At 35.9% G+C, this 17107-nt stretch overlaps 1 protein-coding gene across 1 annotated transcript in view; it reads right to left on the bottom strand.

Moving 5' to 3' along the window:
• LOC111142912 (calcium-activated chloride channel regulator 4-like) overlaps positions 1–17107 on the bottom strand; it is a 42257-nt gene that overhangs the window by 16942 nt on the left and 8208 nt on the right. The window contains 11 exon segments of the mRNA XM_022496292.1: positions 1966–2331; positions 2692–2925; positions 3896–4066; positions 5891–6030; positions 6032–6156; positions 6751–6966; positions 9470–9576; positions 10853–11030; positions 13591–13818; positions 16077–16295; positions 16651–16828. Coding sequence (XP_022352000.1) covers positions 1966–2331; positions 2692–2925; positions 3896–4066; positions 5891–6030; positions 6032–6156; positions 6751–6966; positions 9470–9576; positions 10853–11030; positions 13591–13818; positions 16077–16295; positions 16651–16828 — 2162 coding nt within the window.

Here is a 17107-nt window from a genome sequence, read left to right as displayed (position 1 = left end):
GCCTGAAACACCGACCACCACAAATAGTATGAATAAGTGCATCAGAAGGTATTTCTCTCAGTCCCAGTTGAGCAGCTATGATTGTGAATGTATACCACCCCTCAGTATTTAGCTTGTGACACTGCCCAAGGCCTGCCTCTAGGGGCAGCAGCCAGTTGGGTGGCTCCCGGTGTGAATCTTTTTTTCCATTCAGGAATCCTACAGTTACTTGATTCTCTGAGGTTGGTATAGAGGTTTTCCTTCTCCACGTAGGGCTGTCTCTTTTCATTTACTAGGAAAATTTAGATTTATTTTCTGTAGTTAGATTCCCCATGAAAGGCAATAGCCCTGAGGTTCCTTTTCCAAACCTATACTTTCTTTGGTGATTAACTAGATCGACTACTAGACCATGAATGATGCCATGGGGCCATTAAAAAAAGCCCATGCAGAGATCCCATGTTATATATACTATCACCAGTTGATTCTAAACTACAGCCAGGATTGGCTTCATGGGCATGAGAGCTGTGCATTTGCACAGAGAATAGGTCTCATTCAATGCTTTGCCATTGCCATCTTGAAATTCTTTTTGATTTTGAACAGGGATCCCTTATTTTCTCTTTTGCATTAGGCCCTTTGAATTATATAGCCTATACTAACTCTAACAATGTAACCATTCAGTTATTTGTCTGATTCTTACTAATTCAACAATTAGCGACTGATAAAGATCTGAAAATAAAACTAAACTAGGATTTAACCTGGAAGTCTGACCTGAGAGTGCTCTACTGAGACCTTCCTAAGCATAGCTTTTATGCTGGAACATCAGGGAGGATAATAACCTGGTTGGTGGGCTTTGGTTTTAGAGCAGGGGGGTGGGTAGAGAGGACACAGGGAATGTCTGGTTGTCACATATTATTTCTATTGCCAACATAGAATTTTAGGCTTTTATTCCCTGCTTGGTAAAAGGTCAGATGTCTTATACTTATCCCTTTCCTACATTTTCTCCATAAAGCTTGTAACTATGGCTTTCCACTGTGCTGAAAGAATTCCTATGTAAAAGACTAGGTGCTTTATGTCCCATGTTGTTTGTATCATTATGGTCTCTGGCAGATCTGGCCATGGATTATAATGTGAACTTTAATGCTCTTCCCAATCTACAGTCTCTCTTTAATTGATTTAATTTAATTAATCTCATTTATTACTTTGGTGTAACTTTTAGGCCATAATTGGAGTAATAATTAAAATGTTATATTTTAAATTTTTTAGTTTTCTTTCTTCATCTGAAAACAAGGGCAAAAGATAGTACCTTCAGTAATTCTTTCCTATAATAAAAGAAAAAGTACACAGGGAGGAATGGCTTTTTAAGTGAAAAGATATATATATATATATATATATGAATGATTGTATTGAGCTGAAATCAGGAAAAACTGTGGTTTGACAGATGGTTATTGATTTTTATTTACTAGTATTTTCCATGTCAATGAATTATAGTAAACATGAACTTATTCATGTTGTATATATATTAATATATAAGTGGAGACTTTAGGTGAAAGCAATAATATCAATTTAAACTTAAAAGTACCAAGACCAAATTTATTTTTCTCACGTATTATTTACCTGCTCTCCTACACTTGAATTTTGACTACTGAAATAGATAATTTTAACTTCTTGACAGAATTTGAATTATTGTTCTAGATAACTTTTGTATCAGATAATCAACATGAATATCAGGTATCAATATAAAAAATCTTTATTCATCATTCTTTATGACAAATAAATAAATAAAACATTTGAACTTTAATATTAACTTATCAACTTTCCAAGTACCCCTGGACATTTATATTTAATCAAAGTATCCCTTCTAGAACTCTTAAAATTATTTTTATGAATTCATGGTCACAAGAATGAACTTAGAAATTCAGTTTTTTGTTAATGTTTTTTAAAATCCTGTTCTAGGTCTTCTTGAAATTTTTTTCTTGTGTATGATACAAATGGTGGCACTTACAATAATACTAACAATTGCCACAGATCCAACCACTAACAACACCAAAGAAGAAATGCTAATTCTGGAATTAGGATGACTTTCATCAGGACCAGGTTCTGCCTGAGGAATAAATAAAGCTACTTGTGCAATGTTGGATAGTTTAGATCTCTAATTGCTTTTATCCACACTTTGAATGGCAATAAATATGTGAGTTGTATTTTCTTCTGAGATATTTCCTGATTTAAATGCAAAGGTTTCTTTGGAGTTGGCCTCGTTTGGTAACAGATCAGTAGTGTTTACTTGGAGAGCATTATCAAAATTGTCTCTTAGGTCCAGGATATGTCCACTTATTCTTATGATATACTGTTCAGCTAAGAAAAAAAAATTACGTATAGCTTAGAAACTGGAGAATATCATGTTAAATTCTTTTTTATCCATTCTTCTCAAAAATGTTTAGTTGTGCAAAGCTTATACTCATAGCCAAAGTCTTACTAATTTTTCAGTGAAAGCTTAATTGATTTTTAAACTCCTAAATGCTATCTTCTTTGTTTGAAAAGTGGTACCACTTTATAATGTGTCATGTTTGACTGATTTGAAAATATCAAATTATAAAATTAATACTTCACTGAGCAGTTAATTAAAAATTCTTCTCCTCCCATCTACCCTTATACCCTTGCTTTTGCCATGAGCACCTTTCACTTAAGCAACAGTACATGTCATTTCATCCTTACCTTTTCCAACATCAAAATTATCTCCTGGTGCTGTCCATGTTAGACTGATCTCATCCCCCTCAAAGGTGGCCTCAAGGTCTGTGATTTGACTTGGTGGGTACAGGTCAGGCAAGGGAAGTTTTGAAACATTTGCAATCACAAATGCACCTCCAGATGCTGTTCTAGTGAAACTCTCCAAGGCTGTTTGAGTATCCTCATCAATTTCAACTCTTGTTAGATTCCCTTCAATTTTTCCTGTATTAAAAATTTGCAGTATTTAATGAGCAAGTCTATACTAGTATTTTTAGAACTAAATGAATTGAATTCCTCATTCTACATTTCCCTGCTCCTCCCCTTTTTTCATATGTAGTGAAATATGAAATATACACAGTCACATTTTACTAAGTTTTGTGACAAAGTCATAAACATCCAATTGGTGGCAGAATTTTTTCTTTAGCATCCTGACCAGGATATTGTGGGATAGAATCGGATAACAAATCACTTTAGAATTAAGGCTGCACTAAATGGGAATAATGTTATATAATTCAATATATGTCCTTTAAAAAACAATTGCTTTATTTCTCAAATTATTTCCAAGCTAGGAATAAACCTGGGAAAATTTTTACTGTTTCCCTTTAAACCATTTGTGCCAGGCTTCTCTCTTCCTCCCTGCTACAAGTCTAAGGAATAATACTTCAAGTTCTATTACGATTGCCAACAGAGAACCCCTAAAGGTCATAAGATAAGGGACAAGCTGAAGGAAAGCTAACAAAGAATGCATTCTTAATCCAAATAGTTGTCATCTTACTCTAAACATTTTTGCTTTTGACTTACTAAAAACATTCAAAGTAAATATTTACTTATTTAGTATCTTTATAAACTGAATCAGGTATCTATGTAACCCGAAAAATAAGTTCTGCCACAAGTGTGTATTTAGGTACATAACACATTAACCTGTTTTCTTCATCTTGAGTTAGAAATTTGATATATTGTTGTTGATGTTGTTTTGGTGCTCCAAACTAATATATAATGGCTGACATTTATTGAGTGCTTGTAGATGCCAGACCCTATACCAAAGCTTAGGTTATTTCAGAGGCAAACACAGTATGACTGAGAACTTCATTTCAGAAATGAGGAAAGCTGTACTTTGAGTTGTAAAATTTTAGAAGCTTTAATCATGTTAACTCACAATTATTCAAGCCAGATATCAGATATCATTACTTACTATCCACTACCCATCCTGGTATATGTGCAGCTCTAGTCAGTGGATGCCTTAAGTATTGTGTAGCCACATTTGTCCCTCTGTGAGCCCGTACTTTTAAGCTATATCTGCCGTTTTCTGAATAAGCTATAAAACATCTGGAGTACACCCCATCATTCTTGAAAGAATTGGCACCTTCTTATAGAAATGAAGGAATAAAGTACTATTGTAAAGAAAAAGAAAAAATTATGCATTTTCTAAGCCAAGCATATGGACTTTATAAGCATATCCCCTCAATCAGGCTATTTTGTGGTTGACTCATTAGGGAATATTTCCATTATGCTTTACCAACCAGTGTCTTGTTAAATTGATATACATTTGTGTTGTTATATATATGCATATATATATAAATCATGTACTTATATATGTGTAGTAAATACCTTCACTTTATCAGCTTCTATGCAGATTATTATAGTACTCTTCTTACCATATTTTAGCCAAATGGTTTTCTTGCAGCTCTTATCTAAACACGTAATTATCTCATCTCCTGTTCAAATCAAAAGGATCCCCACTAAAGAAAAAGCATCTGCGTAGGATTTAATTCTTAAGACTTACTTTGACTTCAGCTACTTTTTGTTTTGTTTTGTTTTGTTTTTATATCCTTACCTCTTGCTCTATGATCCATTAACTCCCTGGTCTGGTGGTGGAAAACCCCCATTTATTATTAGAATAAACATTTAGGTGAGCTAAGGAATATTGTATCATAAGTATATTTCTTGGTGTCACCAATACTAGAGTTATTCATCAAATTGCAAACACATTTCTCGGGGATTCAACCCTCTAAGACAGCAGTTCTTGAAATGGTATCCTTAGACAAGCACCACCTGCATGCCTCTTGATCATATTAGGAATGCAAATTACTTAGATCTTCAAGGAAAGGGCGTAGCATTCTGTGTTATAACAAGCCCTTCAGGTGATTCCTTTGCATGCTAAACTTTGAGAACTCCTGCTCCAAGACATTGTTTATCACCAACACTTTCTTAGGTAAAGGCATACCAGTAGCCATCTGGTGAAACCTTGAGAAATGAAACAAGATGCAGCTTAAGTTTTAATGTAGCATGTCAGGGGTTGGGAAAAGAGGAAAACTCAGGAAATAGTTGAGGGAAATATTATTATACCAGATGATGGCATTGAGATGCACCAAAGAACATTTTTACCTTCTAAATTTTTCACAGGGCATATGCTAGTTGATGATAGGATTATAAATTGACTGAATTAATTACATTGCAAAAGATACTGATAGAAAATTCTGACAATTCAAAAGGTTATCAGTATGGTAATTTCCTTGCTCACTGCCCTCTCAAAAGACGGATCAGTTCCCAGAACAATCCAGAGTCTGGGAAAAAGGTACTGTTCACCCATACAGACCAGGGAGACAGAGCATGGCCAACTCTGTGTCTTGTTTTCTGCCTTTCAGACCTGGTATCTGATGCTCTAGAGATGTCTGCATCTGTTTTGGTGGTTCTACCTGTCCTTGGGCCTCAGTTCCCAAGACTACATGTTGTATTTTTTCCGGCTGCTGGGAATTACTCTTACCTGTTCCCCCCTTCTCTGCCAGGGGCTCAAGTTCTATCACTTAACCCCATCTGCTTGCTTGTGTTTCACTCACTCCGCCTGGGCTTTCTTAGTGATTTGCGCCTAAGAAATACTTGTTCGGAATTCTTGCTGCTCTCAATTTCCTGAATCAGACCTTCCTGACTGATAACAGACATTGGTTGTACAGATGACAAAATAATACTGACAGTAAATAACATTTATTGAGTACTTACTATATGTAGGACACTTGCTATGTACTTCATAGGTTTTATGTGGACAGAATTTCCTACTGGTCCTCCTGTTCATCCATAATTTACATCAATTTTTCTGGTGTCTGTCCTACTGCCCTATACTGCTGCAGGGACCCATAACATATCCTGAGTTATGAAATTACAGACTTATTCATAAAAAACTGCGAGTTACCTGCACCATTATCCAAAAGGTCCAAAACTTCCGTTTTTCCATTATTTGATTCAATGGAAGCAGTCACTTTGGCTCTAAGAACTGGAACATTCCCTTGTAGAACTTCTGCATAGGCAATCATTGGGCTGGGAAAACTTTGTGTCTTTGTTCATTTTAGCATTCACTGTGATTGGAGGCACAGAAGAATTGGCTGCCTGAGAATTTACTGTAATAGTTCATGTTTCTGGGTATGCTTTGGCTTGAAGACTGTAAGTCCAAACACCCACCTAAAAATTCAGCAAAAATATAGTAAGTAGTCAAAATCAGGCTTTTCTGTGTTTTCACTATCCAACTCTGAAATAAATTTTACAAGCATGTTATTGAATATACAGGTTTTCGAGAGTTTTGAGGGTAAAGGAGGAGAACTAAGGCAGTTTAGACAGGGTATCCTGGCTATTGTCATGCATGATGTCCAAACATTGGGAATTCTCAGCTGGGAAAAATAAGTTTGGGAAAGTTTGCCTTGATCTTGGCCTTATTCTTTGACCTCAGTGTCCATAGATCCTATGATCTGGTGGTGGTAATAAGGAATGACTCTATAGCTATCTAAGTACCAACTTGCACAGATTCTCCTTTCATTGCCTCTTTAAAGTTCTTAGCCTACCTAATTTGTTTTCCTTCTGTTTCCCCTAATGTATACATTCTTTCTTCCTTTTTCCTGCTATCATAATTTTGGAGACCACATAGGCATAGGAATTACATTCTATTTTATTATAATTTTGAAGATGATACAAATATCGACACCTATAGTTGTTATAGTAAACAATGTATTTTCAACTATAAAACAAATGTGGGAGGAAGCCTAAAAGCTAGCTGCTTACCTCTGCAATTCCTGGAATACTGAGATAGGCCATTTTGGAAACTGCATCCACTGTGAAATTTCTCATTGGTGTTCCATTTGGATCCCAGAGAGAAATAATAGGAGCCTGTCTGGTCCATGTGATGAGAGAGAATGTGTCCTTTCCCACAGTGCCATCAATTATTACAGTGCCATTCATCTAAAGATTATTGTTGAGTGTTAATCCCATACTTTCAAGCTGTTTAAATATATTTTAAAAATTAATGACTGGAGAAGAGAGCAATTTTATTCTGTTTTCATTTTTCATGAAGTTTTTAATTTCTGGCCTGAGAACAAGCTTATATAATGCATCCTACCTTAGGTTTGTGATCTCTCTGAAAGCTGACTGGAATGTGACAGTCAGATAATGTGAAATACAGAGTCTCAGGAAAGGATAGGGTATAATAAAAGCTTTAAAGCAGGAGAATGGGTTTTATAGTTGGAGATATGACCCTATTATTTTTTTGCTTTGTCTTGGCAAACACCCACTCAAGTCTTTAGCAGTGAAGGGTGCTACAGCCTCAGAGAAGAATTAGCTGTGGGTATAGGTGTGTGCGCATGCGTGCACGTGCACGTGCGCGCACACGCGTGTGTGTGTTATCCTCAGTTTTATCCATCTAAATGATGAACTATAAAAAAATACTTATTGTGGTGGCTAGAGTATTTGAGTAGAGACACAGTAAAAAGGGGCCTCAAGAGAGACTATCAGGACCAGCAAATGATGAGACAAGGAAACATGGATTTTTCTCCTGATGTGAAATCTTGAAATAATTTTCACAAATGAATGGAATGAGTAGCATCAGACAGTAAACATGTCCAACAAGAGTGGAAAGGGGACAAACTGTGAGGATTGGAATCCTGAAAAGAGATGCGAAAGATAGGATGTTCTCTGAGAGGAGCTTTGAAGAAAGTTTTTCAAGTCTTTGTGGGTGGCTCTTCATCAAGGAAAGCCAAGTCTATCCAGTGACCAAGAAGGTGCTTTCCCTAAGTGTGTCATTTTAGGAATGATGGGAAGTGTCTTTTCTATTCTAAACCAGTCTTAAAACAAAAATATTTTCACACCAGTGCTGATAGAAGAGAGTGAATTCTACCACTGAGACATCATTGTAATGACAAAAATCTCAGTCCTATGTGAAGTGAGCATGTGTTTGAGTAGACCAAGTATTATCAAGTTACATCTGAATTGAGTAACTTTTTCAGGTACCCCATGAGGAAACTCTAAGAAAGTTGGAAGGCTTTGGCTACATGGTAGTACTAGGGGAAAATGACTGAGTAAAGAGTGAGATGCAGCCTTTTCTCTGTATTCTAGCTGCCACCATCCAAATTCAGGTTCCCATCTACTCAGATTATTGCAACATACCTCTAACTATTCTCACTATTCTCTCCCAAGACCTGTTTTATTTTTGTTATTTCTCTACTTAAGGACCTATAGGCAGTTCAGGTGAGGGGAACAGAAATTTCTGCCCTTTCCACATCATTTAGAAAGCCATTCTTGAAACTTTGAGCATATTCTGCATGCACGTGCCTCCTTTCTGGATGATATCCCATATTTCGTTCTTATTTTTAAAACCCCTTTGGAATATTCCATTTTAATGTCCCACCATCTGCTCAAAATCCAAGGTTAAAATAGAGCCAAAAATAATAGCCTCAAAATCACTTCTCCTTGTTTACATGTCAATTTTATCAGCGTTTTCTCAGTCATCCAGATTGAAACCTTCAGAAATGAACTTTATTCTCTTTCAGTTTATTCTCCATACACTGCCAAGCTAGATCTCAGATCAATTTTTAAACTATTTCCAGGGTGAGGCTACAAACCCAACTTCCAAACCAATCTGCACATATTGTCTTAACTCTGAATCTTATACCTTCTTACTCTTTATTGTTGGAGAATAGAGGAAAATAGATTTGTTTTGGTGATCATGGCAAGTTGTAATGTGGAAAGTGACTTAGTGAACTGGAAGGTGAAATTACATGATACACACTTGGTGGGAATGGATATTGATAGAAATAATTTTGTAAAAATATTTTGAAGGAAACAGGCTGTGTTGACATTTTACATGAGATGTGAATGAAGAATGAAGAAGGAAGTTGTCAAAATTTTTTAATCTAAATAGAAAATGGTGGTATTGTTGGAACACAAATGAGAAAAGAAGTAGAGTTCAGAAGAGAGATGAATAAAATAAAAAGTCAGTGAAAAAAGTGGTTGAAGAAGTAAGATAAGCCCTAAATTTGTAGATATGCAATGATTATTCACTGTCTTTTTTCTGATAAATTATTTCCAAGATATTTTGTTTCCATTTCCAAACTGGGTTCTTAAACACATTCATCTAATTTAAATCTATTTCACAGCAGTGACAAGTGGAGGAAATCTTGGAAGTGTGAGATACTTTTATGCATTCATAGACAAATGAAAGCTATATTACGAGACAAAGTCTATTTTTGGCAGAAAATTTAACATTGTTGAGTTTTGATGTTATCCCTTAACCAAACTCTGTGGGAAAAGAAAAAATATATATACATATATATTTCACTACTTAATTTAGTCATATTTAAAAAATAATTTCTATTTCATACTGAAATTTCAATTTTAATTAAAAGTGTACTTTTAGAAAAATATAGGACTCAGAACTTATAACAACTGAATTATTTGTTTGGTTATGGCTAAATGTAAACACAAAGACCTGAGGAGTGGTGACTCTGACCTGAAGAGGCTGTTGGGAAAGATCAGTATTTCCTGATGCAAGAGCCCCGAAAGCATCAATGAGGCCGTTGTTCTGGGCTTCATCGGAAGCATAAAAATGGTTTCCTCCTAAAATGCAAATACATTAAGTAGGCTGCTTTCTAGAAAATACATACCTATCACATTTTAGTGATTAATAAGGTAACAGGGTAAACAAAATCATAGTTTCAGTATTATTATATAGAACAAAGTCAAGTATGTGTAAAGATTAACAATAAAATGTTAATTTAAAAAACTGTCATAACTAGGAAAAGTAAGCAGTCTTTATATCCACATACAGAAATATTCCTGGCTGAAATGTGTGAAATAATCACAGAATATGAAAGAAGATGTTATAATTCCATGTATTAGAGCTCACAAACTATACAGCCCTTTAGGGTAATTATTGACTCTTAAGATACAGTTATGGTAGGTCTGGCCTTCAGATTTTTCAGCCGAAGTGGGTCAGAATCAGTTCAGAAAGGTTGAAGAGCTGTCATACTGAGGTATCCTGACAATAACTGGCAGTGGGGAGATAGAAAAGTGGTATGTAATAGAGACAAACTGAGATGGACCCTTGGGACAGAAATAAATTTTATAACAGCCATGAAAGTACTTTGAAATGATGGAAGTTTGTGCAACTAAGCATTAAAAAACAAGTATATATTTGGTAGTGTTAGGAGTCAACCCAATACAATAATTAATATTCACAATGTTATAAATTTTGTTTATTCTACTACTGTTTAAGAAGGCACTGAAAACATGTGATCCATTTTCATTCAGTCTCTGTACCCAAGATAACATCTACCCTGTAGTTCATCAGGAAATTTTGTTGTTATTTAGATTTTTTCAGCCTGAGCCTCTGTTAATCCCATCTGGCCCCTACCCCAACCCCAAAGCCTATGCCCTGGTTTCATGGATTTCCCACTATCTCTCCACTATCACCCAACATGATTTTTTTTGCTCATGACCTGATCATCTTCTCTCACTCCTCCTGTCTCCAGAAAAAGTAAACACCTTGTTCAAGGCCCAGCTCAGAAGTCACCTCACTTTCATTCCTTCTTTCTCTGACTCTGTACAACCCTGGGAAAATTTATGGTTCCTCTGCTCACATAGTGCCTTATTTCTATATATTTCTCCTGTCATGAAGGGATGTTATCTGATTATGCTATTTGATTAGTAGTTTTATATGTCTCTCCAGCCAGCTGGATTGTGAGCACCTTGTGAACAGAGATCAGGTCTGGTTTGACCCTGGTTCCAAGGTCTTGCAGAGCACCTACAGGGCAAGAGCTTGAGGGAAAGCATTGTGAGCCTTTACACTTATGCATTGCTATCAAAGGACTTATATATATGGGTCATATTACACCTGTTATAGCACTCATCTCTCTGACGACTTGATCAGCAGATGGTCCCAAAGCAATCAAATGAATGATAGCCCCACTTTGTTTCACTTCATCCATACAGTTCTTTGCAGTGTTATCCTCTCCATCAGTCAGCAAGACAATTTCAGATCCATCTATTTGAGGGTATATTTCTCTAATTACCTGCAGATACAATCAGAGCATAACTATTGGTGTTCCTAGACCAAAAGACTTACAGGATACTAGAAAAAATGTGCGGAGAAAATAAAAGTGTGCAGAAAAGAAGAGATAGTGTCTGTTTTAAATAATAGAATCTACAATCAACAACTTTTAGGGGAACTTAAACATGATTTTATTCTGTCTGTCTGCTGCAGAGAAGGTTGGCTTCAATGAAGTCATGTGGGTGCAGGTTAAATGACAATGACATTTCAGTCTGAGGACTCAGGTCAATCAGATACCAAAAATGTAACTGCAGAATGTAGCATTAAATAGTTCTCTGCTTTCTCTGGCCAGACTACACTCTAACAAGACTTCAGTGTATAAAGTTTACTGCATATACAGCTAGGTGCCTTAAAACTCCACCTCTACTTTTTTTTTTTTTAATTTCTTTTCAGCGTAACGGTATTCATTGTTTTTGCACCACACCCAGTGCTCCATGCAATCCGTGCCCTCCGTAATACCCACCACCTTAATACCCTCCACCTCCACTTTTAAAAAAGGTTAATGATTTCAAATTAGGGAATCTTTAGTATGTTTATAAAGAAAAGATATGGAAAGTTCTAAACAGGTCAAGATTAGGAATCTTGTTATATAACTTTTATTTTACCTCTAGTAGTAATGAGCACAAAACTAAGAATATTAGTGGTGCTCAGAGAATACATGAATTTTATTTATTGAAATTGAGTTCTATTTGTGGCTTGAACCCATTTCTTATAAAGCCAAATAGTTTGAAACTCAGAGTGCTGAATCTGGGTGCCTATAAGAGAGGATAAAAAGAATTTATTCTTGGTTATAAACAAATGACAGATTATCAGTGGCTTTCATGAACTTGGAGTGGAGGTGTGTATAGATTTGCAGAAGAGGGTTTGGATAATGAGCACTAGGTATTATATAAAACTGATGAATCATAGACCTGTACCTCTGAAACAAATAATATATTATTTGCTAATAAATTGAATTTAAATAAATAAAAAAAGAAGAGAGTTTAGAATTTAGATATTCCTAATAAAGCTGGTGTCAGGGAACAAAGTGACCAGACTCATTGTAATTTTTGCATGTTTTTAGGTGAACAATGGCTTTTATATATTGTAATATATGTGAAATATGCTCTGACATACATTAAAATCAGACTAAAAGATAGAAAATGCTTTATACATTTATTGCATTTATACAGCATTCCCATCACACTCCCCTACATGTCTGAGTGAAATATATATTTATGAATATATAATGAACATATATATATGAATATATATGAATATAATTATGAACCTTATTTTTATCCAAATATGCATGACCATTGTCATTATTATGACATTTGTGAAATATATATTTACTATATAATATTTTTCTGTATACGTAAATATAGCATTTTATTTAATCTTCATAATAGTACTGTGAGATAGGCATTCTTGTTTTCTTCTATTTTACAGATAAGTCACTGGGAGTCCAAAGAGATTGCAAACGTTGCCTAAGATCACATAGTAGTAGGTGGTAGAGCCTGTACTTTGATGTTAAAATTCATGTTCTGACCAGTATTCTTGACCCTCATCATGACTAACAGCCCCTGCTACATCTGCTTTGATAAACTTCAGTTTTATCTGGATAAACCCAGCTGAGTGTCATAGAAACTGAAATGAAGATTGGCCCAAAGTGGAATCATACGATATAACTTACTTCATTGTCTTAGGAGTTGTCAAGTTTTGCTGCCCAAACATACATATTTATTTAATATTTATTGAATACCGACTACCTCGTGGTAACAAGACAAAGCCCCTGACTTGGTTTGGTTTATACTCTAGTGGCATTTTAATAGTCATTTATTTACCCATCAGTTTATTCATTGATTTACTGATCCATTAAAAAATCATTCAGTAATTTTTTTCTATAAGCTTAGTCCTGTGCTTCTTTGTATTAGTCATGTTAAAATTAGGCAGTATGTATGTGTGGCAGCGTTTAACATAAAAATGTCCTAATCATAAAAAAGAAGAAACTACAGTTTGGCTATTATGGACATTGCTGCTATGAGCTTTGGGGTGCAAAAGGGAACAGAGAGGGAAACAAACTGTGAGAACCTTGAGTCCAGGAAACAAACTGAAGGTTGTGGAAGGGGAGGTGAGTGGGGGATGGGGTAACTGGGTGATGGACATTAAGGAGGGTTCTTGATATGATGAGCACTGGGTGTTACATACAACTGATGTATCAGTGAACATTATATCAAAAATTAATGACATATTATACATTGGCTAATAGAATTTAAATAAAAAAAGAAACTAGGTGAATGGATTATGAGGTACAAACTTTAAGTCATAAAATAAATAAGTGATGGAGATATAATGTACAGCATGGGGAATATGGCTACTAATACTGTAATAAATTTGTATAGTAACAGGTAGTTAACTAGACTTTTCATTTTGTAATGCATAAAAATATCAAATCACTAAGAAACTAGTAAGGTGTTGTATGGAAATTAAACCTTAATTTTTTTAAAAAGAACAAACTACATTTGCAATATGGTTTGCACCTGAAATGCTGATCTAATTCCAGCACAGATGGAAGTTCCTCCATTAGCTTCTGTAGGTAAGCTCTCCAAGAAGTTGTTTCTTTCCTTGCTGCTTATCATTTGGATTAGATTTATTTTAATGTTGGCAGTACTATCAAAGTGCATCATTCCCACCCAGGATCCATTTTCAATGGTCTGCAGCAGGAAATGTTTTGTTGCTTGATTCATTTGATTTAGGCGATTAAAACCCTGAATAAAAAAGATCAAGAAAAACAACCAAAGCGTTTTCATTTGGGAAATAATAGCAGATTACATAAAATGAGTGAATAACATTTGTTGTTAATTTTTTACCAGTTGTAATTAGTGTTATTAAAGAACACAGTTTTTTTTCAATTGATAAAACTGAAAAATATATTTATGCATATTATGGAACACTTATGGCCTAGTAAGGAACATAGGCTTTAACTAAGCTATTCTTGGCTGCTAAACACCCAAATTAGAGGTGGAGGATAGGGTGGGGGTTGGGTTGGAATTGGGGGGTGGTGACTCACACCTTAGAGACTGCCTAATAACTCCTGGGATCCTCTGTTCCAGTTGTGTCAAGATGAAAACGCTCGGGACGCCTGGGTGGCTCAGTTGGTTAAGCAGCTGCCTTCAGCTCAGGTCATGATCCCAGCGTCCTGGGATCGAGTCCCACATCGGGCTCCTTGCTCGGCGGGGAGCCTGCTTCTCCCTCTGCCTCTGCCTGCCATTCTGTCTGCCTGTGCTCGCTCTCTCTCCCTCTCTCTCTGACAAATAAATAAAACCTTTATAAAAAAAAAAAAAAGATGAAAATGCTCCCCAGATCCCACAGTATCAAACCAGACTATCAAGGACTCCATCTAGAGACTGAAATCCCCCTTCCACTTGGGGACTTCCCAAAAGATGAAACTTACTCCAGCTGAAATCTGAGAGGCCCAGTACCATGAAACTTACTCCAGCTGAAATCTGAGAGGCCCAGTACCTCTCTCCCCCCATTTCCTCTTCTGCTCCTAACCTCTCCTCACCACTTCTCTACCAATGGATTAAATGGAATTAATTGGAATTAATTATCAAATAACTCTTTAAAACTCACATCCTTCTTTCCTAGGTGAATGCCCAGGATGTAAGCCCTTTCATGCGTTTGTCTTTTCCAGTCCCTCATCACCAACTGATCTGTGGTACCCCCCACCCCCAACACAATCCAAATCCCTCTGAACTACCTAGAACAAAGTCATCATGAAAAACTGCTCTTACATCTCCATCTTTGAGGGCTTTCTCTCTACCACTTTGTTTTACCCTTAAACTTATCTCTACCTGTATCTTGTCCAAAGGAGGTTGCTCATCTTTTCCCAATAAGGAGCTTCCTCTCTCCCCAGCAACACTTCTTAGAACAAATCTATGGATAGGTTTCCAGCATTCTGATGCTCTTTCTGAAACTCTGCTATTGTGGATTATTTCATTCAGCTGTGTTATCTTCTGTGCTTTTCAGTAACCACCCAGGCCCCTTTTGTTGAAGACATTTCTCTTGATGTTTAGTACCCTCTGTTCTGCCTCAAATGTGCCATCCTTCTGGGTGCCTTATCACATATGTCCACTCATTTGTAGTCCATTTCAGCAATTATTTACTGAGTGCTTATACATGATAAACCCTGTTTCAGGCAAAAGGGATGCAAAGATAAGAGAACACTGCTTCAAGTCCTAGAGGAGTTCCTAATCTAGTGGGAGAGAAATGTGTAATTTCAATATAATATTTGGTAATAAGGGTTTGCACAGGTCATTGTGGGTGACTGGCAGAAGGACCATTAGGCCAGCCTAGAGCCCAGTCCATCTCCTCTGGGAGGAAGTTTGAAGAATATGTATGAGTTAACCAGATAATGGGGAAGAGAGAGAAAATTTTCAACTGTGAACTCTTTAAGGATATGAGTTCTATTCCTAGAGCCCTGCACAGTGCCTTCCATTCACTGAATGACAGAAGAAGGAATGAATGGCTGAATCTGACTGTATCTTCATTATAGTGATGCTTTTTGTCTGTGTCTTTGAGTATAAAGAGGTCATTTATATAAGTTATGCAAATAAGATAAAGCCACATTAACAATTCTCCTGGTTGATCTTGTTCCTTGACTTGGAATGGAGTTCAGAGGCCCTAATCCACTCTCTCCTCATTTCTGTTAAGTGTTTCCAGTAGAAAGCATGTCCATGTTAAAAATCTTTAGTTCTGATCCTAAGGCTTTACTAAAGGGTCTAAAAGTGCCCCTCAATAAACTCTCCATTTTCTGGAGCTGGATCTTGGGTTAGGACTTTTTAACTCTATTGCCACACTTCTTCATTTACAATATTCACTGCCCCTCTTGAGATCATCATTGTAGGAGGTGATAGTACTTAGGCCACCATGCAACTTAGAACAAGCAGGTAGTGTTCAGAGTATTCTTAGCTATTCAATCAATTCTGTGTCCCCATATCCAGGGAAAATGGGCCCACACACTTACACTCATGCTTCCAGACTTATCAAGAACTAAGCACACAATTCTTTCTCTGATCTTCAGCAGCGAGAAGACAGGTGGAGGGGGTGGTACCACCAAAGATGTTGTGTTTTTAAAATCCTCAGAATTGCTAATCACCTCCCATGTACTTCTGGAATTGCACATTTTGTTTTGTAGGCTTGGAGCTTCTCTGTTATGGTTTTCTTTATTACAGAATTCAACAACCTAAAAGGTTAATAAAGTGAAAAAAACTTTTTATATACAATGCATTTAAGATTCAACAACAAATCTGAAAAATAAAAAATATGTTTGGCAAATATATCATTTATTTAATGAAATAGGATTTGTTTAAGGAATCATATAATAGTAACAGATTTTGAATAATTATAATAATAACTAACAGTAGCTAGCTAACACTAGTTAGCTAATAGTAGTTGTGCTTTCCATATGCCTTAATATTTAAAGAACTCTATTATTAATATGTCTAATTTATCAGGTAACCTGCACAATATTTTATAAAGATGATAACATGTCCTTTGAATATAAATATGTGCTGTTAAATTACAGTTAGCATATTTACAGAATTAATACCTTGCATGAACATTATGGATGCCTTTTCAGTTTGATCTTTATCAGGGAAGAATTGGCAATTTTTTTCATACAGTTTTGTCTTAGAATCAATCCTGCATGCTCTAATTGTACAACTGTTTCCTTGACACTTATAAACTCTGTTTATACCAGTCATGCCTGTGGAATATCTGAAAATATATAACAATCAGTCTTTGAGGCAACTTAACAATTAAAATTTTTGAAAATCTTAAGCAGTCTTTCTATCAAGGTCTTTAACAATGACCTGTATATCAAGAACTTTATTCTTATTTATGTACCATACACCTCCTATTTTTGACAGCAACACTTAAGGGTTCCTACCAGAGCAATTTTCTGTTTTTCAAGAAATTGCAGAAAGAAATTTTAAGTGGGATGTCTAGTATATGCAAAGGCTGAGTTTCCTGTTGTGATTAAAGCTGCTGCTGTCC

This window comes from Enhydra lutris, unplaced genomic scaffold (genome assembly GCF_002288905.1).
Source record: "Enhydra lutris kenyoni isolate GAN:26980312 unplaced genomic scaffold, ASM228890v2 scaffoldscaffold9, whole genome shotgun sequence".
NCBI classification, from domain to species: Eukaryota; Metazoa; Chordata; class Mammalia; order Carnivora; family Mustelidae; genus Enhydra; species Enhydra lutris.
The sequence above is the reverse complement of the archived record's forward strand: the minus strand, read 5'-3'. Positions and strand labels throughout refer to the sequence as shown.